At 49.8% G+C, this 24,599-nt stretch overlaps 10 protein-coding genes across 10 annotated transcripts; 4 read left to right on the forward strand and 6 right to left on the reverse strand.

The window, feature by feature from the left end:
- Positions 1-2,337: 2,337 nt before the first annotated feature.
- Positions 2,338-2,964, reverse strand: EI90DRAFT_2904198 (ornithine decarboxylase antizyme-domain-containing protein; the record flags this gene model as incomplete). Its single annotated transcript, XM_039054165.1, has 2 exons — positions 2,338-2,444; positions 2,502-2,964. The coding sequence occupies 2 exons, from the start codon at positions 2,962-2,964 to the stop codon at positions 2,338-2,340; spliced, it is 570 nt and encodes a 189-aa protein (XP_038922830.1).
- A 1,313-nt stretch (positions 2,965-4,277) lies between these two features.
- EI90DRAFT_3032421 (uncharacterized protein) lies at positions 4,278-7,015 on the forward strand. The gene is made up of 2 exons (XM_039058387.1): positions 4,278-4,665; positions 4,732-7,015. Exons 1-2 carry the CDS (start codon positions 4,489-4,491, stop codon positions 6,883-6,885), a joined length of 2,331 nt encoding a protein of 776 aa, XP_038922831.1. The 5' UTR covers positions 4,278-4,488; the 3' UTR covers positions 6,886-7,015.
- Positions 7,016-7,124: 109 nt separating this feature from the next.
- Positions 7,125-8,185, reverse strand: EI90DRAFT_3116130 (uncharacterized protein; the record flags this gene model as incomplete). Its single annotated transcript, XM_039062859.1, has 5 exons — positions 7,125-7,173; positions 7,227-7,256; positions 7,325-7,350; positions 7,408-7,502; positions 7,555-8,185. The coding sequence occupies 5 exons, from the start codon at positions 8,183-8,185 to the stop codon at positions 7,125-7,127; spliced, it is 831 nt and encodes a 276-aa protein (XP_038922832.1).
- A 917-nt stretch (positions 8,186-9,102) lies between these two features.
- On the reverse strand, positions 9,103-11,698 carry EI90DRAFT_2988693 (uncharacterized protein). The gene is made up of 12 exons (XM_039056047.1): positions 11,602-11,698; positions 11,316-11,551; positions 11,197-11,256; positions 10,727-11,140; positions 10,650-10,670; positions 10,578-10,595; positions 10,350-10,520; positions 10,174-10,230; positions 10,047-10,113; positions 9,903-9,987; positions 9,722-9,838; positions 9,103-9,663 (listed from the first exon to the last, which is right to left on the reverse strand). Exons 1-12 carry the CDS (start codon positions 11,659-11,661, stop codon positions 9,503-9,505), a joined length of 1,467 nt encoding a protein of 488 aa, XP_038922833.1. The 5' UTR covers positions 11,662-11,698; the 3' UTR covers positions 9,103-9,502.
- EI90DRAFT_3032430 (HAD-like domain-containing protein) lies at positions 11,608-13,793 on the forward strand. Its single transcript, XM_039058388.1, has 5 exons — positions 11,608-12,655; positions 12,708-12,812; positions 12,880-13,029; positions 13,093-13,191; positions 13,255-13,793. The coding sequence occupies exons 1-5, from the start codon at positions 11,780-11,782 to the stop codon at positions 13,459-13,461; spliced, it is 1,437 nt and encodes a 478-aa protein (XP_038922834.1). The 5' UTR covers positions 11,608-11,779; the 3' UTR covers positions 13,462-13,793.
- Positions 13,794-14,525: 732 nt separating this feature from the next.
- On the reverse strand, positions 14,526-18,142 carry EI90DRAFT_3150277 (uncharacterized protein; the record flags this gene model as incomplete). The annotated part of the gene is made up of 4 exons (XM_039065648.1): positions 17,709-18,142; positions 17,054-17,614; positions 16,917-16,986; positions 14,526-16,851 (listed from the first exon to the last, which is right to left on the reverse strand). Exons 1-4 carry the CDS (start codon positions 17,866-17,868, stop codon positions 14,526-14,528), a joined length of 3,117 nt encoding a protein of 1,038 aa, XP_038922835.1. The 5' UTR covers positions 17,869-18,142.
- Positions 18,143-18,211: 69 nt separating this feature from the next.
- On the reverse strand, positions 18,212-19,578 carry EI90DRAFT_2988699 (Pam16-domain-containing protein). The gene is made up of 4 exons (XM_039056048.1): positions 19,348-19,578; positions 19,193-19,283; positions 18,970-19,133; positions 18,212-18,916 (listed from the first exon to the last, which is right to left on the reverse strand). Exons 1-4 carry the CDS (start codon positions 19,348-19,350, stop codon positions 18,704-18,706), a joined length of 471 nt encoding a protein of 156 aa, XP_038922836.1. The 5' UTR covers positions 19,351-19,578; the 3' UTR covers positions 18,212-18,703.
- Positions 19,456-21,124, forward strand: EI90DRAFT_3011718 (uncharacterized protein; the record flags this gene model as incomplete). Its single annotated transcript, XM_039056503.1, has 4 exons — positions 19,456-20,243; positions 20,326-20,477; positions 20,530-20,794; positions 20,854-21,124. The coding sequence occupies 4 exons, from the start codon at positions 19,456-19,458 to the stop codon at positions 21,122-21,124; spliced, it is 1,476 nt and encodes a 491-aa protein (XP_038922837.1).
- Positions 21,125-22,038: 914 nt separating this feature from the next.
- EI90DRAFT_2988706 (uncharacterized protein) lies at positions 22,039-23,484 on the forward strand. Its single transcript, XM_039056049.1, has 5 exons — positions 22,039-22,129; positions 22,180-22,278; positions 22,336-22,765; positions 22,830-22,948; positions 23,013-23,484. The coding sequence occupies exons 1-5, from the start codon at positions 22,055-22,057 to the stop codon at positions 23,340-23,342; spliced, it is 1,053 nt and encodes a 350-aa protein (XP_038922838.1). The 5' UTR covers positions 22,039-22,054; the 3' UTR covers positions 23,343-23,484.
- Positions 23,485-23,524: 40 nt separating this feature from the next.
- On the reverse strand, positions 23,525-24,597 carry EI90DRAFT_1313898 (uncharacterized protein). Its single transcript, XM_039051657.1, has 5 exons — positions 24,517-24,597; positions 24,290-24,445; positions 23,939-24,226; positions 23,703-23,877; positions 23,525-23,641 (listed from the first exon to the last, which is right to left on the reverse strand). Exons 2-5 carry the CDS (start codon positions 24,407-24,409, stop codon positions 23,625-23,627), a joined length of 600 nt encoding a protein of 199 aa, XP_038922839.1. The 5' UTR covers positions 24,410-24,445; positions 24,517-24,597; the 3' UTR covers positions 23,525-23,624.
- Positions 24,598-24,599: the final 2 nt, after the last annotated feature.

A 24,599-nucleotide genomic window follows, 5' to 3' on the forward strand; every position in this document is an offset into this window, starting at 1 on the left:
CGCATCTGAGCCTCGTCGATGGATAGGTAAGCTATTCCCCCGAATTGGGAAGGATGATTGCGTTAGCGGAGATTCAGTCCAAGTGACAGGGGAAGCGCTGTTGCCATCGGTCTCATGTAGACTGGGAGGGACAAGGTTCGATGGAGACTTAGCTCGGGAACTTCTTCGCGAAGATGAGATCAGCGATTGGGATTGTGCATCGGCCAAAGGCGAGGAACGTCCATCAAGTGGAGCAGGCGAAATGGAAGGCGAGTAATAAGACGTGTGGCTTGAGTCAGGCGAATCACTCCGCAGAGGAAGTGCCGCTAACCCTGACAATCCCAACGAAGAAAGCGGTCGGGCAGGAAGACCTGGGTTAATGGACCGCCGTTTATCCGCCTTCGATGTTCGCCCTGGTACGTCTAGACCATTCGATAGGCCGCTGGGTAGCAATAACGAATTATTGGATAAAATAGATTGAGATGCACGAGGCGAGTAGGGGCCGAAGAACGATTGCAGGGGTCGGACCCCATCGTCATATGACTTGCGCGGCTTGCCATCTCCGAGCATTTTGAGCCCATGAACGGGAAGCGATTCGATTCCATCCGTAGGTGATACTTTGGGTGATGGTAATGAAGATGTCGATGGGTTATCTTCAGTCACAAGTGCCAAGTGAACCGTATGATCGTTTCCGTCGATCGGCGAGGGGGCAATGGATTCATCTGCGTCATCTGGGGGAGGCAATGAGATTGTAGTATCAGCTGGATCCATTAATGATTCTACATCTTGAGGAACAGATTGCGATGAAGACCGAGTTAGATTGTATGGGTACGACACGGACTCATCCACCGCTTGGTTCTGACTGGACGCACTGTGCAAGGGAGTCGTAGTCTGTGCAGACCCCTGGAAAGTTATAGGAGGATACGAGGGGTGAGAAAACGCCAAACCGCTGATGATAGACCCACCGCAGACCCAGCATCTCGATCGCGGCTCTTAGCTTCCCTTGGCCGTTTCGATCCGCCGTTCCGTTTGCGTTCAGCATGTCTTCGACTCCTCGCTACGCGTGTATTGTGACAATCCATGCAATATATCCCCTGACTGGTCTTCGCGAAAACAAGCTCTTCGATCCGTTTGTGGCACGTCCGACATGTGAAACATGCCGCATGATAAGAGTCTTCACCGGTCATTATTGCCTCGTCTAGGATGGGCTTTTTGCAAATGTTGCAACTATAAGAACAGTTTGAGCATATTGGACTTCCATCAGCGAGGAGTAGCAGAGTCGTATCCGCCTAAGAGACACCATGGGAGTTACAATCCATCGACGATACATGCTCCATTAGGAGTCCCACTTACCCCAACTTGGTTACCGCATTTTGCGCATCGGAAGCTACGCGTCGATTAGATACACGGTCATTCAAACACAGCCATGTTGTACATACCAGTCTGTATGCCACAAAGCGGATCTAACGGTTCATGGCCGTTTGCAGACGGTCGGGATAGAGATACGAAGAAGTAGAATGCCCATGAGGAAAACACAACTTACGATAAGATCATGGCACATACCCAAAAGCTACCACCACCCCGCCGGTTTCTTCATCGATAGTTCTTTTGCACCCACCACAAACTGACGCTAGCTGATCAGTGGTTTGCGTGGGGTTATGAAAATACGATGTAGCCGTCATTGGATCAGCATTAGCGGCGTAAGAGGGTCCTGCCACGTCCATGCAAAGCGCGCTGAGAACCGCGTCGTATAAGAGCGGAATAAGGTTATAACTATAAAGAAGGTGTAAGGTTGGTTGAGCACCGTTGTCCCAACGCAAAGGAAAGGTCTAGGATGGAGTGAGGGAGGTTTGTCGCCTGTGTGATTCTCAAACGTTCTCAATAATGGAGAACCTTTCGAACTATTGGTCTTTCCGGAACCCGCCGAGGCAAATCGAGACTCGGCCCAAGCCTAAGGCGTAGATGGCGAAGGGAGAGGTGGATGAAGTACAACACAGCGCGATGCAGAGATCCCAGGGATGGGGTGTTTCTCTTGATGACACGCTTTAGAATGTGTGGCTACACCGGTTGCTTGTCGCACGGTTACGGAAGGAACCCGGGCAATCCTTAAAGAACTAAATAAAGGCCGTCGTTGGGACACCCGTTGCAACTCCTGCATAAAGTCTTGGTATCCATATGTTCGATTTACGTGTATATTAGTGTCAAATCATCAATTCAGCCGGGGGACAGTGTGCATACTGCAACAAGTAAATCCGACGGGACGAGAATGTGGGAAGAGAAAGAACGAGAACATGCATAGGAAAAACAATATTGCTTCAAAAGTGCAAGCATGGGTGCGTTCTTTAGAAATGGGAACAACTAGATTTCAATGCCAACCAAGACAAACCGGGGGTCAACGGCAAAGGGAGGATTGGTAACCACCGTGCCGCCAACATACATTAACGAGTGCAACAACTCCCCAAACTCTTGATTCGTCGACCTCGTACCTCCATTTCCAATGCCTCTCCCGTCGTTCAATGGACGCTGGTCCCGTTCTAGAACCATCACCACGGAATCACATTTCAGGTGCTCGCTGGCAAGATCCAGAAGCGCGACAATGCTCTCACGGATCCGGTCTTGCTGTTTAAATGCGTTCTGGATGCTCATGTACAAGATACGCGCACATGCGGGAGATACTATTTTGACCGGGGGACGGCCCTTCCTCCCCTTCACTGTCGCTGGTACCGGAATTACGGGCACGTGTTCAAGAACGAAACCCTCCCATATGTTGCAAGTTCCGTTAGGCTGAAGGCTCTCGACAATCACGCTCTTCGCCTTGTCCTGAAACTGGTGCGCATTCTGTGGGAAGAGTTTGTAGAGCAAGGAATTGCGTTGTTCCAGGTTCGAAATGGGTGCAGGAGACGGAGATGTCGGAGGCGTGGCGGGAGGCGTGGTCAAAGCAGCATGATTGTGAGCTGGGGCATGCGCTGAATTACGAGCAACCATTTCCATCTGAATCGAACCGAAGTGAGCAAGCGAGAATGTGCCGGGTGGCGTTGGAAGTGGACTGCACGTTGCAGTTGAGGCATGTTTGGGAATCTCGATGCTTTTGCTCAGCGTCGGCAATGATGACGAAACAGTGATCGAGCTCGCGGTTGGCATGATAATGGCAGGGTATGTCGAGGAAAGGGGAGAGGGGGCAGAAGAAAAAGCATGGCTTCGACCTGTCACATCTTGGCCATGACCCTCGGGATGACCCAATGGGCATTTCTTCTTTGGCGGGTCAAAAACGCCACTAGGAAATGAAATCAGTGTCAATGTACAGCTATAATGGCTAAAACTGCTGAATCGGGCAGCTTCTGCGTACATACCTGGGGGCCACCCGAGAACGTGGTCGAGTAATAGTAGAGATTGGAAGGTTGCCCTTGGAGGTGACAGATGGCCGTCACGTCCTTAGGCAGAGGTGGAGACGGAAGCCTCATATCGACCCCATCCACAACGGCAAGTCCTGCGCCGTTGCTGTCAACGAAAGATAATTAGTATGCAACAGTTAGGGCCTTCAGAACGACAATGAGACTGACGGGATGGGGAAATAATTAGATATCGTTAAACTGGAAGTGGTACTGTTTTGACTCGACATGATGTTCCAGATCCAGTGGTGTGTGTGTGTGGTGAGTTTTAGAGTTGTGAAATGTCAGAGAAATGAAGCGCTTGGACAGAATCACAAGTTACGACTCAGATACAAGCTCTCGCCGGCAATACCCTGATATACTGGTGCTTATGTAATTCTCAACTTAATGTATGTTCCTTCCCTTTGATTCCGACGCTGTCTTTTCTTTCGAAGACTCCTAATATTGGGTCCAGCCAGATCCATCATTGCGCGCAGCAGGGAATTGGAAGAGAAACAGTGCAACATGCAAAAGCTGTTGATAGTAGTTTTGCAGCGGAAGCTCTGGGCTGATCTCATTTCTGGATTTAAGTTCAAAGTAGCCTGAAGCTGCATTCTGATATGAACGTGGACGCCCCAGGCAGAGCTAGTTTATCTAGTTGCTGAAAGAAAGATGCCCGAATGTACGAAGTGTCAGTCAGATATCACGACGCCCGTTGGTATTGATAAATCAGAAACAGCGCCGGCAGGAGTCTGCACATAATGTTACTTCTCCATGGTGCATACATACGATGGCTCAAATGAGAGGATATAGAAGCCGAGTATTACATGCATTGGGCAAGATGTTGATGGGAATTGGGAAGTTGCTTGAATGGGTTTCTCATGCACATTCATTCCACCAAGCTTTGATAAAGTTCACCAGCGGCGAGAACCAGCAGCTAGATTTCAAAACCAGTTTCTGTAGCGGCAAGAAACGTCATAACAAACAAAGAAGGGGGCACCAACTGGAACAAAAAGTTTTGGGATTAATCCCAAGTTGAAGTCCACTTACGAACACGTGCCGAAACTACTCCTGTGACAACAAGCGGTTCTGTCCGCCGCTCGAACTGTCCCTTCACACAAACGTCCCTAAGTGGCATGCCATGCCATTATCCAAAGATGTCGAGACTAGGGGACCACTACCTGGCATGCAAATGAAGCGTGCAATGGTATTACGCCTGTCCTCAGAGACCTTTGCAGAGCTTAGTCGGGCTATTGCTGGCGGAGCAGGCAGTGGCGTGCCTCCGATCGAGGTACAGTTTGGTGATCATGAACCAAGTGTGCGTTTCTTTTTCACTGTGCTCGGCCATGAATGAAACGAGCTTATCGTCCGGCGTTTGCAATAGGTGCTTTATATCGGTGGGAGGCGGGTTGACCTCACTGACTTGCCAGAGTCTGTATTCGAAATATATCGTCAGCGCCGAACGAAAGGCGCATCGGGAGCAGGAAACCCCTTGGAGCTCTATGGGACTGTTTCTTCCACTCTCACTGCGAAACGTGTTCTTAACGAAGAAGTAGAAGGTCGTTTACACCAACGGACACAGCAAGCCGAAGAGGATCGTACAAAGCGCAAAGCTATATACCTCGACGGTGCACCAGATACATTGCAAACCGCCAAGAAGAGGAAGGTTGCTAATTCGTCAACGGGGTCATCACTGGCAAAACGGGCCCTGACCCAAGCTCGGACAGGTGCTGGTCCGGCGTCTGCGGCTTCATCCAGGCCTGGTTCTCCTTTGCCACCTCGACATGCCACAACAACCTCACCATCTGGAATAGAGCGTGCCTCAACACCTGTGGCTTCTACGGCATCGCTCTCTCAGGGACATGGCACTTCCGTCGCCTCGGCTCCTGTGGCGGCGCCAGTACAAAGGCGCCCAGTACCAAAGGTGGTTAACCGCCCCGCGGACCCTCCACAAGTCTCTGCGGATGGATTCCTCACATCTTCATGGAAGGGTGGGGTCAAGCCAAAGGCAAACACCTCTGCTTCAGGCTCGAGCAGACCGGCGAAGTCCAAGGTCGTGAAAACTCCTGCAATCGTCCCCGATAACGCTGATGCTCAAGTTGACGGTCCAACTACTAAATCGGTCCCTGAAAGGTCATCTGCATCCACCACACCTACGCGCTCTTCGTCCACTTCCAGCACCAATCCTGCCCGAAAAATGGCCGTCGGCGAGCCGCTACCTTCTCAATTGAATCGCCAAGCCACCGCCATACAACCACCTCCTTCTGCATCATCATCATCATCGTCTGCATCGAACCCTGTTGTCCGGAAGAAACGATCTGCATCAGATTCCATTGACCATGATGAAGATATTGCGGCAGCCGTGAATAGTATGCCGACATCTAAGAAATCTCGACCTCCAGTGAATTACATAGATGACGAGCTTGTTGCTGCTGCTGCCACGACCGTATCGAACGGAAAGGGCAAGGGCAAGTTAAAGGCTGTCGTCGCTAGTCCTGAAGATAGCGAGCTCGTCGCAGCTGCTTTGGTATCCAAGGTCAATGGGAGGCCGAAGAAAGTGGCGACGGGAGTGGAGGACGAGCTTGAAGCTGCGGTCGCATCAACGTCCGCCAGGCCAAAGAAGGCCCCGAATACTACCGCCTCGCGGGCGTCTGCGGAGGAAGACATTGCAGCCTCAACCCGGGCAGCAAACAATGGGAAACCTAAGAAAAAAGTCGGGAAGAAAGCCGAAACAGGAGATACCCCGGTGAGGCGTAAGGCGCCACAACCACTTTATAACGACAGCACTGTTCAAAGCGTGCCCCCACCTCTACCACCACCCACCTCAAAGCGCGTCACCGCAACTTCAAAAGCATCAAGAGCCGCAGCATCCTCAGCAACCCCTTCACGCTCATCGACTGTTCACGCGAGCGCCGGCAACACAGCCCCAACAATACCGCATCCACCTAAATCTAGTCCCCCTCCCAAACGTCCCAAAACCACCACTCGTAAAATGAATGGAGATGCTCGTCGTGCCTCTGCCATGTATACGAGCAGCGAGGAAAGCGAGAAGGATGTCAAGCCCTCCACCATTACCCACAACGTCGCCCCACTATCGCGAAAGCAAATGAACGGGAACGGGACCACACTTTCTTCGTCTGGCACATCATCAGCACCGCCCAATTCCACCTCGCCTGTCCATAAACGAATCCCTTCTGCGGCAACCAATGCCCCTTCTCCCCCTCCGCCTCCATTGGCGGCAAAATCTAAGAAGAAGAAAGAGTTCGTAATCCCGCCCCTGCCTCCAACCACGGATCGTGCTGCACTGAAAGCACAGTACGATAAATGTTACGTTCCCTATTCCCAACTGTGGGCTCGAATCGTGGCTGAGAGACATCGGAGTGAAGTGCTACTCAAGGCTATCGAAGAGGGTTTAGATGACGAAGGAGACAGTGATGACGAGAACACCTCTTCCGAGGAGGATGTAGATGCATTAGCGAATTCTTACGGGGCGTTACATCAAAGGCTTTTAGATATTAGAAGTTTATTGGGGGGGTGACGGAGGTGGTTTGACGTCTAATTGTACTTCACTTTGTTAACACACACTTGGAGGAAGGAGATTCTCATTTTTTTCTTCCATACATTTCCCACAGTTTTAGTATTAATATTATTCTAACCCTCGGATCCACACTCGAAACCTTCCATTCCCGCGCAGGCCAACTTGGCAGGTCCTTGAACGGCGAAAGCTTATCAATAAGCAGCGATGCCAATCTCGTGCGGAATACCCACCGCCAAAACTTAGAAAATTGTATGCCCACAACGTGTACAGACTTCCTGGGTATCAACACTGGAAGTGGAAGGGATGAGCTCAAGAAGGGGTTTTGGCAGGTTGTTACTTACCTTAACGCAATTAATCCAATAGGGAAAAATCTATATGGGTGAGTAGAATACATTGAGACTACCTGGGACTTGCTACGCGAGCACAATCGAAAACATACATAATGGCGATAATAATCCCCGCTACCTGGAGTAATGTTATGCGTAGGCTGATTCCAAATCGAGATAAATACAGCAGACTTACTCCGTATCTCCTCATGTAGGCGTGGCCGCCCACGCACTGATTTTGCATCATGATGGGCATGAAAGCAGGCGAATAGCCCCCTCCTCCTACCACCACTGGATGAAACCATCAAAACCTGTCGTGAATAATTGGCAGATAAAATCTCACCAACGTTAGGAGCTGTCGACGGCGGCTGGGGCTGATAGGTTGGCGGAGCTGCTGCTGATGGCGGAGCTACTGATGGCGGAGGATATGGAGGGTCCGATGGTCGGTGGTGATAAACATTATTTTGCTGAGAGGTCCCAGTCCAAGAATTTTGGTGATAATTAAGCTGGTTGTAGTTGTTTGGCGGGCCACCAGTGGGATACTGACTCAGTCGGTTCTGGTTTGGATCGTAACTGTGCTGGTGCTGGGGACTCTGCGGTGGACCGGTTTGTTGCATATTGACTGGAGGCGGCATGAACGTCTGCCCCCCATGGTGACCACCTTCTGGGAATGGTGCTGGTGGACCAGATTGAGTCTGTACCAATTGCATATCTAACGCATTTGGCGGGAGAGACTGTTGATGATGTGGTGCGGGAGAGCTGGGTGGGCTCTGCGTAAATGAACCAGTGGGATAGCCCATAACTTGACCGGGCCCCGCATTATAGAGGTTATTTGCCTTTTGATCATCAGGGATGAACGGCGGCGGTTGTTCGGACATGTACGAGGGAGTGCCTACGGTTTGAGGGCCTGTCATATGGCCATGAACGCCAGGGGAGAAAGGATTGGTAGATGTCTGAGAGGGTACGACACTCATGCTGAGGGGGGGGAAACTAGTTGGTGCTGATCCCAAACTTGGAGTACTCTGCTGCGCCATGGCAAGGACAACAGCGAGATCAGCAGTGTACAGGGCGTCTCTGGGGACACTGACGAGCAATCAGGTGGAGTTAACGTCAAGAATTATGGGACAGAACGTAAGCGCTTCAGAATCAGAAGAGAAAATCACTCTTTATATATGCCCTCACAAGGGACTGGGCGGTGCTCAAATCAGGTAGGATTACCCAGAATGGCAGATTGATCCAGGCACGTAATTATGTACAAGTGCATCGCCTCAGCAGGGTTAACTGGAATTGACGATGTCAAGACCGCCTTGTCCGCTTTATCAGGGTTTCGCTCCAAGTCAAAAGAGGTACTAGAAGAGAACGCTTCCGAGGTGCACCGTGTTGGAATGCTCGATTTCATTCCTTCGATGATATCATCGCAGTGTTCTCCTCACGCTCATTTATGTATGGCCTGCGTTGATTCCGACTCACACGGAGTGCGCGCTGTCGATCCTGAATCCATTTGCCCTGCTGCCGAAATCCCTGGCGTGCTCATGGTCTCAGACATCGTGATCGAGACCTGAGAATTTGTTGAGGTTCGATATATAAAGACTAATCACTGCACAGGATGGCGCTCTCAAACTGCAGGCGCCTTGCTTCACTTACACGCACGCACACTTCACTGTCCTCGACTACCTTATCCTTTCATCCAGTAAGGTCCCGATCTCCTCTTGCGTTTGCGCGTTTGCGCTTATGTTGGGCATATTCCTTGTCTGTCTTCTAGGGAAAGAAGTCCTGGCACTGCTGTGGGGTCTTTACGCTGCCGACACAACAGTTTCGTCTCCCTGGAAGCATTTTCTATTATTGTCTGCTCCGTATGACATCACGAAGCTTTGCAGCACTGCTAAGAAAAGTCAATTGTCGGTCTCACGCAGGCATATCAACAGCCGTCAGTCGCATGGATAACTTTGTTTTATCTATGACAGCTTCCCTTGCTATGTCTACCACACAATCGAGTTCTGCAGTTGACCTCCTGATTAGCTTGGAACCCAGTGCTCATTGTCTTGTGTACAATCCGTTCAGTTGTGCTCTTCTGCGCCATTGAGGTAATGCATTGTTGCCCGACCGCTCTGCCAGGAGCTCCGGCGGCGACGATGAGCAAGAGTCATTTTTAGGATCGCTGAATTCGCGAACTTCCCAGATCCTTCGTGTGCATTGGTCATTGGTCTGACGTGTCTTGGAAATCAGCCTCTTGAAAGATAGGAATAAATGTTATTTGGTTGAGTGTGGTACCGATGTGCACACATCATCGTCTAAGTGACAACCCGTGTCTTTCGAGTTGGCTTCTTGTCTTCTCGCAGTGGGCAAAATAAGAAGTGTCTTCGGGGACCGCTGCTGGAACTTGGTATTCGTGGATCCTGAGGCACAACATCTGGTCCGTTCCGCATGCCAAGGCTAAACATCCTGTCGAAAACTGATGGAGGCAGGCAATCAACAATTGGATGGGGATGAAGAACACCAAAAAGACACACGTGTCGACACCCACGCCTTTGCTGTAAGCTGACAACTGTGGTGGGTCAGTGAAAGAGGCGGGCTAACGCCTTCAAGTTGGCGAAGATATCGGAAAACCATGGACGGTTGGGCTGGGCCTGTTTAACGATTGAATCTGTAAATTTCACTTTCAAAATTGACATACAAAAGAATCGTGTATACCGAATCGAAAGAGTGCCTGGTACCCTTGTTTCCACTTTTCTTCGAGCGATCTAGCGCAGTTGGCAGAATCTGGACACGTCAGGCACTGGCAAGGGTGGGCCCAAACGTCTGAGGTGTTTAACATTCTAGAGTGGAGTTACTTACGCATTGATACTCTTTGGCTATCGGCACCAGTCCGAGTTTCAGTACACGCTCAAGGAACCAGCTTCGCCTAAAACCGTTCAGGCTGGTGTCAGTGTCTGGTAAATTGTCCAAGATTCCTGAGACGAACCGTCTCTCCAGCTTCAGGAGTGTCTCCTGCGACAACGTTTGCATTTCGGCTTCGGGCCTACGGATGGAACGGTCAATATATATGTGAATGATTATTACCACGACCGTACCATCCACCTAAGGGAGGCATTTAGCATAATAAACTCATCCGCATTCGCATCCTAGGCGGCGTGATACACACCGGGATTATCAAGTACAAATCGACTCGATTCGCGGTACAGTTCTTCTTCTTCGAACAATTCAGCTATTCGTAGCGCCTTGATCGGTTTCCCGGCCGCGTGGGTCAAGAGGAATGTCATACATTCCTTTTGAAGAGCTGGTACGACAAGTTTGTGCGAGATGTTCATTCTGTGATGACCGGTGGTTGGGCAGGTTCAGGGGGCATTCTATGGTAATTGGACTCACAAGCCTTCCACATTATTCCTTGCCACACGGGAGATTCAGACATCGAGGGAGATCCTTTGCAATGCCGCTCACCATGTAATGACACACTCTAAACTGTGAGAAGCCCGTGAATATCATCATGTCTTTGTAGATAGCGGGTTTTTGCGTACTGAGGATAGACAAATTTGAGGAAGTCATGGAATGTTGAAGCCTGCTCGTTCGGGCATGTTACTAACGGGCATAAGCATTGACAGCGTTGACTCCCCTTCTCCTCCTGAAGTACAATATATGCTATTGCTATCGGATGGTGTGTTCGTGGAGCGGATCCACTTGCATCCAAAGTGCCATTCCCTGCACTCTCAAGCTTCTTCAGTGAAGCATCACGCTCGGCGTCGCGTGCCGAGTCGTCCTTTGGTGTGTTTTCATCTGCACTCATCTGAAAGACCTCATGGTCCTCTGTAACAAGAGTTGTTCGTCTATCAGTTCCTGCTTTTGAAGAGTTTGCACTTTTAGGAATCTGAGGTGGTTGGCTAATAGTGATTATTGATGATGCGACTGAGGCCCGTCGGCCGGTTTCGCGCCATCTAGGGTCCTTTGCTTCAAAGCAGTGCCTCGACTTTTTCCATGGCATATTACTCACCCGCCACTTAAAGCAGCTTCAAAGAACGGTGAGGCAAAAAACAGGACTTCCTTATGTGTCCTTCCCAGTTGTTTCGGGTCTTTAATGAGAAGCTAGACTGCGGGAAGGAAGCAACACACCAGAACGTTGTCGCACCTACGGTGATTTTGACCGTTCCGGGAAAGCGCGCGTCTTCGCGGAAAGTGGCATCAACTTCGATCGGTTCGTCGTGTTCGCGATAATCTGTAGTGGATCCTTCATCCTCGCTATCATCATCAGAAGCATAGTAAGATACAACGGGTGGGGAAGTCGAGTTTCTAGGAAAAACTCCGCTAGCTGCAGCGTGGGTCTCCAAGGGAGACGAGAGGGTCGCGTGCTGATGGAAATCAGTTTGTTTACTGCTCTGATATCTTCTTTGTCATGGACGCGTACAGGCTGAGATGAGCGCGATGATCGTGCTATTAAAACATGAGAGGGGTTGGACATTTTACGGGTGTTGTCGTTTTGAACGCCAAAGTGTTCGTTCCGTTCGTTCCTGAGCTGCTCGGAAGCAAATTTGCTTGGTTCGGTCCTACCTCCTTCCTCGTGGTCGACGGAAATCTTAATGTCGATACAGCCTGAGGGCCAGCACGCATCTTCCCCCTCTCCTTTGGCAGACACTCCGGCAGTAGCTGATATAGCCAACGTCAACGGCGCAGTGCGTAAAGAAGATAACGACGACGGCGAAGGAGAGGAAACACCCAAGGCGAACAACGAGGCATCGTCGACCACTGCTCCTCCTATCTCCGTTCCTCAAGAAACGGCCACTACCACTTCTATCACACAGCTTAACGGCCCCACGTCTAACATCCCTCCTGAAACCCCCACATCTGCGCATAAACTCTCATCTAAACGCTCAAAAGTGACAACGCCAACTATGACTTCCAAAGCGCCTCGCAAAAGGTCCATCTGGAGCTCTTTCTTCGCGAAGCTCATACCATGTGTTCCATCTTCCAAGTCTGCTTCAATCATCGTAGACGATTCGACAACCCCTGCGCGTGACTCATCTTCTACAAGCAGCGCGCCCGTCAAGCCTGAGCCTAAATCACCTCCCGCTCTCAAAGAAGATGCGGCTCCTGCTACTCCCGCAAGCAAAATAACCGAGAAACCTGTTCCTTCCACACCCACGCGTCCACCTCCATCGCAGGTACCAACACTCAACATCGATACAAAAGCTGATGAACTCGTGCCGCCTACCCCCGTCAAAGCTGAAATCGTCGTTCCCCCCACCCCAAAAACTCATTTGCTGCCTGAATCAGAGACTGCTGGTGTTACATCTGGTGCTGTTCAGCCTCCTGGATCCACTGGTACGGAGCATGATGACGAAGCAATGCCTATCTCTGATGATGAGGATGGTGAACAAAATGGCGAAAGCACCGCACAGGAGGAGGACGATGAGGACAGACTAATATTGCAAGGTGGCAATGGGATCCCCATCATCGTGAGTACCTTAATTGCGCTCCACAGATCCTTTCAATTACATGAATCATCAGGATGGCGTGCCAAGACCGTTGTTACCTCCTCGTCTACCGGAACACAAGGGGCGGAAATGCTTAGTGCTAGACCTGGACGAAACGTTGTTACATTCGAGCTTCAAGGTGCGGAATCATCCAGGCTTGGCTCGGCCGTCACTTATCCGAATGCTGTGCTATTTTGACATCCCAGATGATACCCCAGTGTGACTACGTCGTCCCGGTTGAGATCGAATGGCAGTGGCACAACGTGTACGTTATCAAGCGACCAGGTGTCGATGCATTCCTTCAGAAGATGGGCGAACTATTTGAGATAGTTGTTTTTACTGCTAGTCTCAGTAAAGTAGGGGTTGGATCTTTTGCAGTAGGTTTGAACCGAGCACTCACACCCATTGCCCGTTAACAGTATGCGGATCCCGTCTTGGACAAACTTGACGTCCACAAGGTAGTCACACACCGGTTATTCAGGGAAAGCTGCTATAACCACCGGGGCAACTACGTCAAGGTACCTAATTCCGCCGTATAACATTAGGTCCCCACCATTGATCTCTCTGTGGCCATTCGACAGGATTTATCTCAGCTCGGCCGTCCAATTGCCGAAACAATCATCTTGGACAACTCTCCCGCCTCCTATATCTTCCACCCGAACAATGCCGTACCTGTCTCGTCGTGGTTCAATGACCCGCATGACACCGAGCTTACGGATCTCTGCCCGTTCCTTACTGATCTGCGAGTTGTAGACGATGTCCGCGGTGTGCTGGATGGTGGTCTATGAGTCCCTGCAACTCGAGCCATCGTTTCTGGTGGACAGATGTTACACGGTATAAGGAGAAGGTGGCATTCGTAACGGACGTTTGCGTTCATTTTTGGGGTTAGTCTCGATCCCGTCACTCATTCGCTTCCCTTCATTATCTATTTCTGATTTTTCTCGTGTTGCGGCACCTCTTGTTGGGCACCGGATTAACGATTAATCTTTCTCCAAACAGTGTGCTTGTTACAAATTTCTCTCGCGGTTCTCAATTCTCATACTTCATATCCTTAATCGCAAGCAATGGACAATTCGACCGGTCCGAGTTCTTCAACTATTTACTTATCCTATTCTTTTGATTCCCTCACGTTGTATTCGTGTGTTCTCTGGGCGTTTGTGGCACATGCTCCCAATCCTCAGCTTTCTATTACATTCCCGACATCCCATCCCCTACCCTCTTTTCCTTTTCCGCTTTTACTGTTTCTTTTCTTTGGCAAAAAATCCTACATCGTTCTTTTGCTCCGTTTTTGTTCTCCCCTTCAACCCCATCATGTCTCATTGCCACGATTACTGATGATTTCAAGCTGGCCTCTTCCATTTGCCCAAACACGTATCTGCGTGCAGAGGACTGATCAATGATCATGAAAATATACTGACTCCATTCCAATTCGGACCTCGGCCCTCTATTGGAGGGTAATCAAACAATGTTTTCGACGTCGGAGCCCGATTAATCATGATGTCTGATAATAAGTGTCGGCATGGGATGCTGAGGTCATTGGGGCGTCAGTCAGATCAGAGACACAATTAAGAACAATATTCTGCATTCGTGAAGATGAATTTGGCCAAAGCGGTGTAACGGAAGAACGGCAGATAGTGAACAATCAACAACTAAGAAAGCACGAAGAAATGAGAAATAATCTGGTTCTGTTAGATCATGCCCATGAACCTGAGCAGAGCTGAGAATGCAAAACGAATGAATCGGGGAGTGTGACTTTAAGAACCGGGCAATCAACAGCAACAGAACACCGATTCATAACAAAAAAAAAACAGCATGCTCCCAGACTGCCCACCAATAGATTCGTGCACTTACATCAAACCATCATCGCATCCTGACTCATCCTTAACCCCAAAATCTCCCTCAGAACCAGTAGATATACTTCCGGCGTTAGAACGCTCTTTCTTATGACTCCACAACGAAAACGTCTTCCTGAGGTTGGATGACGAGCCAGCGTCTCCATCTCCCCCGCAGCAACTGTCGGCTCTGATACTCCCTCCTTCAGCCCAACCGCTCGCGGGACAAAAATGGAGGGCCCAGTGCGGCCATTCAAACTTCCCCTTGGGTTAACATTGGAGAGGTAGAAATCACTCCCTCCCCAAATAGAACTACCACCGGTACCCAATGAAGGACCAAGGTGCTGTTGGGGCGGCGATGGTTTTTGCGAATAATGACTATGGGAGGACAAACTCGGGGATGAGTGGTCCGGAAGGGACAGCTTTTCCATAGAACTATTGAAGTTCGGGTGAGATTGGCCCAAAGCTCGTTGGAGCGCTTCACGTTCAGCAGGCGACGGCGTGAACGCAAGGAGGGACGAAAGGAAACTCGTCGTGCTGGATGCTGCACTGATTAATGGAGAAGTCGAGTTGGACTGGCTCGGCGAAGGGATCGGTAGCGAGCTGAAGGAACTGCGAGATGCGGAACTCGACCCAGGGTGCCGGAAAGAAGGCTTCTGTGGGTTTATATTCGCAGATGTAGGCTCATTCGTGGTCGCAACTCCGCCAGGAGGGAACAAGTAGGACCGGCCGCGACTAAAATTGAAAACCTTGGCATCCGGATTCAGATTACTCGACATTCCAGTTGAAGTCGCGTGTCTCGAAGCCAAGGATGAAGCCAACCACCGACGAGGAGTGCTGGAGACAGTCTCTTGTTCGGCCTGGGAAGGAAAGTGCGTCGTGCTGGGTGTGTGCAAATAAGGGGTGGCTGGAGAGGTGTAGAGAATCTCCGAACCGTCATTCCATGTCCCTTGCACAGGCAAAGTTGTTCGCCACGCTCGATTTGCATCGTATGGCTCGCCCGCTGATGAGATTGAGAAGGAATCAGTTGGGGAGGCTCCAAGCTGGCTCCCATCATCTGAATCTAAGGAGGAGAACAAGCTTGTGGGAATCAGAGACGATGCTGTAGGTGACATGAGGCTATGGTCGGTGAAGGGGGAAAAGTCATGGTATGGAGCCGATGATTCCGGGTGCGTCGTGCTGGGGGTATGGCCGGTGGAATGCCTGCGTCCCAAGGAACCGAGCTGGTTCGTGGCATCATTGCGCACAGGAGGACCGAACGCACCATGCTGAAGGAACGGAGGAAGGAAGGCTTGTTCAGCAGTGTTGAGCGTTTGGGGTTCAAAAGATTGAGGCACTGATCGCCTTTGGAAGAGGGGAACGGATGGGCTTGAGTTGGCTGGTGTAGAATGAGGAGACGCAATCCCTGACGCAGCGACCGTGGCAGGGCCTGCAGCGACCGGAGCAGGAACTACCTGAACCGCCCGAACTGCCCTTGCGGCTTGAGCAGCCGCTACTGCCTTCACCCTCTCCTTCGCATCCGCCTTCGCCTTTACCAAAGCCTTCTCTTCGTCTTCGATTTGCGCCTGCAGCTCCCTTGCACGGAGCGTCAACGCTGCGACCAGATCCTCCGCAACCTTTATCTCCTTCTTCTTATCTTCGATTTTCTCCTGGAGCACACGCTCCTGCTCATTCGCCTGTACTTCGCTCGCAGCTACACGATGCTTGTTCTCGGCGATACGTGTTTTGAGCACACCAATGTCTCTGCTAAGTTGCTCCATACGATTCGCAGCACGGTCGCGCGCACTCTGAGCAATCTTTAATCGCCTCTCTGCATCACGTTTCGAGTTCTCAGTTTGTCTTTTGGAATCTTCGACAGCTTTCTGCTGTTGTCTAAAGTCAACGCGCTGCAAATCGTCCTCGCGCTTTTTCTCTCGGCATCCCTCCAAGGTAGACTGGAGTTGGTCGTGGGAAGTGGCAGCAGAGGCCTGGAATGCGGCAAGATGATTCCGAGACTCGTCCACCCCATCCTGAACAACTTTGATTTGATTGAGAATGTCCACGATGATCGGTGATTCGTCCAACCCATACGTCGGCGTGACATTGCTGGTGCTGTTGTTTCCTTGATTATTTAGCGATATCGAGTTGGAGTTTGAGGCCGAAAACGAAGAATCTATCCGATGCGTTGGCTCTATAGCGTTCGTCGAAGGATTGAAAGGGGACGTCTGAGATAAAGGATTAACAGATTTGATGGCCAGCAGACCCTCAGGACCGCTTTGTGGAGGACGAGTTTGATGAAGTGGGAGGGACGCAGATTTAGGCAATGGTGGGGGGATCCACTTCGCAACGGTCCATTGGCCCCGTGAGCTGACCCAAGATTAGTTATTGATCTTCTCCCGCTTCGCGAACGTTCATGTTTAGCTGAACCAGACGAGCTGTTCCTAGTAGCTTTCCTTGACTTGCTCGTGATTGCAGATATGGAATCAGTAATCGTCTTGAGACCTGAATACGACAACGTTCGAAGTAAAATTTTTCAACCTCGGCTATATTAATAGTGGTGAAACATTACCTTCTGAGATAATATCACAATCAAATGCATCGAGGGCACGAACACCAAGCACTCCCGCAGTGAACGTATCGTCTTTACCATCCATGCATGAAGCACTGCGCTGACGGAGTTGTAGTGTGCCACCGAGCCACCATTTACCGAAAATACCGATGAACCAGCTGCCATCTAGCATGACCTCTGCTTTCTCTGACGCAGAAGGAGTAATCTGTCCTGCAAGATTCACATCTGTAGCTTTGTCCGTGACGATGGGGACGGCAGCAACTGTGAGAACGCCGAGACTGCGAAAGATTAACCCAGGAGTTCGAAGTGAAATCGATGCACGATTGGAGAAATGGAACCCAGAAACAGTTGTAGGAGTCGTTTGAGAGGAAAGGATGAGGTCTTTACTTGGATGTTTCGTCTGTTGATGGTGGCGTTTTGGGGTGTGCAGCCCACTGATCTCGCAATCTTGACTCCCTGGTTTAGAGTTCTGAGCATCATAATACGGAGAAAAATGGCGGCGAAATGATAGCTCGGTGAGGTAGTTCCTAAAGGAGGCCTCGGTTGGATTGGTGAGGTACGCTTTAAAGGGTAGCAAAAAAAACGTGGACGAAGTCAGGACAATCATGCCTCGTGTGTGGCAGGCTGGTTGAGCTAATTACGACAGATCACATACCAAGGATGATCGTAACTACCACGAAGACAAACGAAAGGAAGAGAGATCTTGGCTCGACCAAGTTTGCGATTCGGGGGAAAACACTCATAGCCTTGAAGGGTGCGAGAGGCAGCCTCGCCGAGCGGAGCATGATACCCAATGCACCAAAGGATAATCCCATAAAAATTTTGAAGCTCAAAGCGGAAGAAGAGTGATCGTGGTGAGATTGTGGGCTGCTCAGAAATCCGGAGAAAAGGCGAGTCAGCAACAGATTGGCGATTTCTATCACGAGGCCACCGCGTCAGCGCTCAGGCCACTCTCAGCGCGAAGTGGTCGACGCTGGGGATGGGCGGAGAGCGCTATCGAAGCAGCAGCCGACTGTAGTTATGTTAGGTCAGGATATGGGACTTGCGAAGGAGGGAAAGCCTCGGACTCAACAACCGCAAATGAAAGCCAAGCTAGTTCAGGAAGAAAAAATTGAAGTTTAACTTCAAATTATGAATAAATAACAACAACGATAACTTCACTTTTACGGAGCTTGTGTGCACTGTCTGGAGTCTAGAAGATGCAAAGACAAGGCACACTGGTTATATACACCCAGGTTCTAACCGACTACAATATTGCAGTGCAATTCCGTACGCACACAAGGCCATCAGTGGAACAAACGGAAGAAATCTTGACGCCTCCTCTGCGCGTATTCCTGCACCATGGATCTTCCAACCCGTGCTTTCTGCGTAGTTGTTCCATTTTCGCACACCCAATATCGGTTATTGCTTTCGAAGACCGATCGCAAATTATTAGAGTCGTTTTAGTCGTGCGACCATTAAGTCTCAAGCTTCCAAACGCCTCTCCCAGGTGACTGCAGTGTATGAAGATGGCGATAACTGGGATATTAGAAAATACATATGAATGTATGTGTGCAGATGGCTCTCTATTGCATCTCGCCCCAGCAGTCAGTCCTACAGAATGACCAAGGGACTCAGGTGGTGCTGCGAAAAGGCTCAAGTCGCGGCTACTTATGACGGTGGTTGCGATGTCGATGTCGATGTTGTCGACGGTGGAGAGTCCGCAGCCCGTTCCTCCAACGCAAGCTTGTACTCCGCTTCTAATCGCTCTTTCGCACGTACAACTTTGGATTGGAGGTAGTGTGAGTGTACAAGGGGAGTGTTCTTTGATGGAGGGGGGTCGATCTGTGGTGCTGAGTTTGCTTTGAATAGATGTTCGTAATTCTAGAGCATGAATCATCAGGGTCAACGGCTGGAAAATGCGGTATGAGACCTGCCTGTAAAACCTTCTCCATACTCTCCCCCTTCTTAAGATTCAGGATGAGGTGTGCTTCATCTAATGTCATTCGATGGTCTCGGGATAAAGTGTCAGTAATCGAGCCTGAAGTAGCATTCCCTATGCCAGTAGCTTGGTTCACTTCTGCCGGTCGGTATTTTGCATCTGTGATAACCATATGAATACCACCAGGAATACAGCCGAAAAATCATAACAGTGCGCACTTTTAATCGCTTGACGTCCAGCTTCCAGAAGTGCTTTGCCGAATATGCGGCCCCCAACAATGACAATTTGAATGAGTATTTTTGGAGCTGACTATGTCCATTCCAGGAGCGCGTTAGCATCGTTGAAACGGGGTCATGGCAGCAGATAGGCTTGCCATTTTTGCTGACGAAGGGTGAACGGAAATATTAAAGGAGAAATATTAATTCCCACGCTTGTGGCTGCATAGCCTCACTCCAAGTTCTTCTTGACTTTTGCTTTCAAGATGGGCAAGAGGAAGCGCTCTACATCACCACCTTCGAGACTAAAGACAAAGGAATCGTCGAGCACTAAAAAGCGTAAGCCTGGGAACGACAATAATGATAGATTGTCACTTTTACGTAAAAAGGCAAGGTTAGATGTGAAGCGCGAAACCGCGAGCAATGACACCTCTGCCTCTGAACGAGAACATGGGCACGAAAAGGAAAGAAGGACCTCTTCACGCAAGAAGTCTAAGAGGGATCTGGAGAGCGGGCTTTCGGGCTCTAGCGATGGTTCCTCACCCCCGGAACAGAACTCCAGTCACAGACGTGGACGCGACAGAAATAGAGCAGTATCGACTCCTCCGCGCAAGAAGAAGAAAAATGTGGAGGACGAGGCCGAAAGCTATCGCGACGATACCCCTCTTTCAGACCGTATCTCCCCTAGTAACCAGAAACGCGACCACGACCAGGAACCTTCTTCTCTGCGCGGGAAGGAGCACAACCCCAAACATAGACGCGACAAGCATAGTGCGCTGTCTCCCTCACCCAAGGGCTCGCGGAAGGAGGTGGAGAGCGAACTCTCGGGCTCCGGCGAGGACTTTTCTAGTGGCGCAGGCATCGAGGATAAAGAATCTCGTTCGCCGCTTGAGGACCCAGGTATATCTGCGGTAGTCAAGATCTCAACCCCTAGCCCCGCTCCCAAATACGACTTCAGTTACGTGCGCGCAAGAGTTCGTCTCTCACTCGCGCCTGTATTTCTAAGGAATCCCACATCCGGAGTTTTCGAATTGTTAGACGCAATGACCATGAAGTGAGTCTTGATACTATGTACGGGCAACTCGTGATTTATCGTCCCGCCGTACGTTTGCGTGCCTTTGGGGTATGTTCATCAGATATGTGCCGGATTTTCGTGGGGTACTTCTAGCTCATTCGAACGCGAAAATATTGGATTCTAAAGCAAAAATAATGGAGAGTTGTCCATTTGCATCTGTCGATGTTGGATTCAATGCATTGATATGGAGTCCATCGATAGGGATGAAACTCAGTACGTCCTACGTTAACATATTATTCCTATCTGAGCTGCATCAACCCCGTAGCCGGCGAAGTTAATCTTTGCTCCCCATCCCACATATCATTACTCATCCATCGTATATTCAATGTGTCGATACCCCGCCGTCACATACCAACAAATGAATGGCATTTCGAAACCGAGAATGATCCTGAATACGAAGCTAGGGAAGATGAAATGCAAGTCGATGGCGGCAAAGCCGAGGGTTGGAACAGCATCGGATGGTGGGTTAACACCTCAACGGGTAAGAGAATAGGTGGAAAGAAGAGGCTCGTCACGTTCACTGTTATAGGGTAAGGTGATAAGCTCGATTCCCTTAGTTGGTATTTATCAGGTGCTATCTGCCTTGTAGCATGATCGAAGCCCATAGGATGCTCTCGCTGAAGGGCTCATTACAACCTGACCCTTTTAATCCCGCACATTCTCTTCAGCTCACGAATTCCATCGAATCCCAACCCTCTACCACCAGCGCATCCGAACCCACGGCTCGAAGGGAGACAGAGGAGGGCAGCGAGGATGGTGATAACGATGACATCAACGAAAAGGAAGAGGGACGCCCCAGACGAAAAGTCAGGTTCAGCCTCCACATGGGGCCCATTCCCTCGGATTCTGATGACGAGTGACATGGCCAAGCCGACCCTTCATTTCCCAACACTCGTGTTGCTCAAGTTGAATACCTTACGACCCCCCAAAGCCCACTGGTGCACGGCCGCCCAACCCAAAACTTTTAGCACCCTTCTCATTGAATAAACCTAGGTCTGGAACAAATGGTAATCTCGCATAAATGCTTGTGCTTCTATGGACCTTTAGCGACAAAAAACGCACATGTAATGTACTCAGCTGATTGACAATTAATAACCGCTAATCACCAGCAAGCTATCTCTGAGCGCTTCCCATGAATTATGATGCGCTGTTGAGTTGTTACGGCTTATGGGCGCTAAAACAATGATTGTATTGACAACCGGTTTTACTGGACGAGACCCCCCTGGGCCATGTCATCCAAATCGGGTGTGCGGTTTTTTTTCTCGCTTACTGTAAAAGTACCCCAATGTCATGGCATAAGATCTTTGAACGCTGGAGAATTGCCACGGTCGTTGTGGTGAAACAGGGTCCTGCCTTCCAAAAAGTCGTATGGGGTGCACCTGCTAGAGTAAGAGGTCCATTGGAAAGTGTTACATCCCTAGGGAGCTTTTAAAAGATATGGAGTCATGGACAAAGCTTGAGACGGCGGGATTGAATGAAACCACGAGCGCTTAATGTGTCCTGCTTTAGGGAATGCTCACGTAAGGATCTTCCGCAATGTCAGACTGATTAATTTACAACGTCTTGTTGCTCTTCCACATGCAAAATGCACCAAACAGGACAATCCTTTTCTTCATCACAGAAGCAGGATGAACTCAGGCAAGCCGATTCAACAACATCGATCACCTCTTGGGACGCGTCGTTGCGGAAGTTCTTTCAGACAGTGCGCATTATGTTTTCGTCTGCCTGCCGTATTCTGAGGAAACATTAAGACTGGTTTCAATGAAACATTCAGGTCATTCGAAACTGATATGCTTACTTTAAATTCAACATTTGAACAAGACGTCGTAAGTCCCGCTCTTGCCACTTTGGCCAACGAGTTGGCGGTATGCATTGTTGCCTGTGCTAGAGAAAGGCCACTGATCGTGAATGTTAGAAAGCATCTCACACTAGAGCAAACTCTACGCAGAGTGATATTGAAGAAAGAAAGTTACATTATGTTCAGGATTCCGTTCATCCCACTTCCCCTGCCAATGTGCGCTCCCACATACTCAAATCATTGCGAACTTGGCTTCTAACTCTTTCCGGCTAGTTGACAAGGTCCATATCCCAGTTCCTGGCGTCCAATCATGCCCGCTCTAATCATAACAACATCGAGGAGTTCCTTCGTCCAATGAAACGTCGACGGGTAGATGAATCTTTAACTTCGCCTGCGCAGCATGATTCCTCATCTTCTGGCGACGTATGTGATGAACCTCTTCCCACATGTGCAAGGACCCGCGCGATACGCGTAAACCGCGACATCCAGATGAAGTATGATATTGTAAAGAATGATGAAGGGCCTTTGGGAAAGACTATGCATGGTACTTTCAAGGATCCAGTTGAAGTGTTGCGAAATGCCCCCGAACAAGGGGCAGGAGGCGTGATCGGGGACTCCAGAAAAGGTGTGCCCATACTTGATAGACACCCAGGTTTCACGGAGAGGTTCAAAAACATAGAGGAGCACCTTGCTATCAGATACAGTGAGTTCACAAATTTTCCATTTGAGGACGCCCATTTTGAGGCCAAGGTTATCCATGCACGCAGTTCCTCGACCTCCAGAAGATATTCGTCTCCGGCTAAAAACCATCGAGGACCATATCATTAGGTTGGAGAAAGATTACCCTCCTTGGGCGGCTCTTCACTTTAACCAGCCTCGACGCGATGTGTGTGCTGACCCCATGTTATATTTCTGAGGCTTTCACTAACCGCTATTTTAAAACACGCAAGTGGCCACCCCCTCCGCCTTCCACACTGATTGTCATTCCTTCCCATCTGACTATTCCCGACCCTACAGTTTCATCATCAAGTGCAGTTCCCCAAGCACCATCATCTGCCCCCGTCTCAACCCTCTCTTCCTCAGTTTCCACCTCACTGCATGTGGACGGACTGACATCATCACCGGCGTTATTAGCACCTGTGTCGACGAAAGGGAAAATGAAAGCAAAACCGTCACGGATGGAATCAAGCTTATACCGAGCCGTGATGGAGAAATTGGAGGTTAGCAAGGCACTGAGTGAGGGTGCGAGGGTTGCAGAGCTTGATGATGGAAAGCACTGACGGGCAAATGGCTGGGATGCTATGATACAGACTATTCGATTGCCCCGATCCGATATCGGGGTTATGTCTATCAACAGATACATAAGGTGGTATTAATTATACGAGAAGACATAAAGCACCACGTTCTTGAATGGATGCCTAGAGAAACAACAAAGAGGGCTACAACGTAATGCATCGGGGTCATAAAAGCATCACCATGATGCTTCTGCATGAGATTTTGCACAGGAAAGTAGGGATGGGAAAAACATAATTCATCGAAGTGTGTATGAGGATAAAAGTTGATCAGGTTGTGTAGAAATCTAAGTGAATACAAAATTATGAGCTTTTGTCTGAGAAACGTAGATTCAAAACATGGCCTACAATATAATGCAGCATACGGAATGGTAACATCTGCCGGTCCGGATGTGCATGTAGATTTAGGTGGCTGACCAAAGTATGTACTGACGCGGTAGATAGACTTCGCAAGGGTACCGTTGACATTCTGGAGTAACAGCCAGTCAACGTTGCCCTTGCTATTTTCTGGATCAGGAACATCCTAAAGAGATTATATAAACAAGCACGAAGACGACGGAATTAAAACAAAGGACAAAGTGTACCTGGACTTTCTTCATGACACTGAACGCGACCAGCGCGCCATTAGGTTCTAGGTCGAACCTGGGATTGATGCCTCCAGCACCATTATTCACGAAATAGTGGTGTATGGAAGGCCGGGAAAGATCTAGTCCAGCTAATGGGGTTCGACCAGTAGGATTGGTCTCGATAAAGTCGTAAACGAGTTGGGGTACAGTCTCAAGCTTTGGTGTGCTTGCCATGCACGAGACGTCATAAAGTTTGGCCACAGCGCCCGCGGGAGAGTACGCTCCGGAAGATGAGCAGGTGTAGTTCTGCGGATTAACATAATTCAGCGCACTGGTAAACGTGTGATTGAACGACAGCGAAGGACTCACTTGGGTGCCATAACCAACCATCACGTATTCTGGCGCTGTCGTGGACTTGGTCAGGTTCTGGGGCCAGGTGCAGGGAGTAAGCGCATTTGACAGAGGGCAACCTCCTCGCTTAAATCTCATATCGTGTCGTTCACCGTTGAAGAGTGACGGCGCCGCCTGCACAGCCATTAACCAAGTGACAAGTGCGAACACAATTCTAACAGCAGCCATGGCTAACAAACGCAGACCTCAAGGAAATCGAAGGATAGGAAGAAAGAGGGCAACAGCGTCGAGCAAGGCAGGACAAATCTTGTGAGTTTCCCTGCTCCTC

Source organism: Cantharellus anzutake, assembly GCF_015039405.1.
Source record: "Cantharellus anzutake strain C23 chromosome Unknown EI90scaffold_3, whole genome shotgun sequence".
Taxonomy (NCBI): Eukaryota; Fungi; Basidiomycota; class Agaricomycetes; order Cantharellales; family Hydnaceae; genus Cantharellus; species Cantharellus anzutake.

Coding starts and splice junctions, on each gene's coding strand:
- EI90DRAFT_3032421 (XM_039058387.1), top strand. CDS start 4,489: ATGCCATTATCCAAAGATGTCGAGACTAGGGGACCACTACCTGGCATG. Junction 4,666..4,731: donor TTGGTGATCATGAACCAAGT/GTGCGTTTCTTT, acceptor CGTTTGCAATAG/GTGCTTTATATCGGTGGGAG.
- EI90DRAFT_2988693 (XM_039056047.1), bottom strand. CDS start 11,661: ATGTCCAACCCCTCTCATGTTTTAATAGCACGATCATCGCGCTCATCT. Junction 11,257..11,315: donor GTAGGTGCGACAACGTTCTG/GTGTGTTGCTTC, acceptor ACAACTGGGAAG/GACACATAAGGAAGTCCTGT. Junction 10,231..10,349: donor GTACTTGATAATCCCGGTGT/GTATCACGCCGC, acceptor TTCCATCCGTAG/GCCCGAAGCCGAAATGCAAA.
- EI90DRAFT_3032430 (XM_039058388.1), top strand. CDS start 11,780: ATGTCGATACAGCCTGAGGGCCAGCACGCATCTTCCCCCTCTCCTTTG. Junction 12,656..12,707: donor GCAATGGGATCCCCATCATC/GTGAGTACCTTA, acceptor ATGAATCATCAG/GATGGCGTGCCAAGACCGTT. Junction 12,813..12,879: donor TGTTACATTCGAGCTTCAAG/GTGCGGAATCAT, acceptor TTGACATCCCAG/ATGATACCCCAGTGTGACTA.
- EI90DRAFT_2988699 (XM_039056048.1), bottom strand. Junction 19,134..19,192: donor TGGACGTCAAGCGATTAAAA/GTGCGCACTGTT, acceptor TGGTTATCACAG/ATGCAAAATACCGACCGGCA. Junction 18,917..18,969: donor GTATGGAGAAGGTTTTACAG/GCAGGTCTCATA, acceptor TTCATGCTCTAG/AATTACGAACATCTATTCAA.
- EI90DRAFT_2988706 (XM_039056049.1), top strand. CDS start 22,055: ATGCTTACTTTAAATTCAACATTTGAACAAGACGTCGTAAGTCCCGCT. Junction 22,130..22,179: donor CTTTGGCCAACGAGTTGGCG/GTATGCATTGTT, acceptor CGTGAATGTTAG/AAAGCATCTCACACTAGAGC. Junction 22,279..22,335: donor ATCCCACTTCCCCTGCCAAT/GTGCGCTCCCAC, acceptor CTTTCCGGCTAG/TTGACAAGGTCCATATCCCA.
- EI90DRAFT_1313898 (XM_039051657.1), bottom strand. CDS start 24,409: ATGAGATTTAAGCGAGGAGGTTGCCCTCTGTCAAATGCGCTTACTCCC. Junction 24,227..24,289: donor TGGTTGGTTATGGCACCCAA/GTGAGTCCTTCG, acceptor GTTAATCCGCAG/AACTACACCTGCTCATCTTC. Junction 23,878..23,938: donor GTGTCATGAAGAAAGTCCAG/GTACACTTTGTC, acceptor TAATCTCTTTAG/GATGTTCCTGATCCAGAAAA.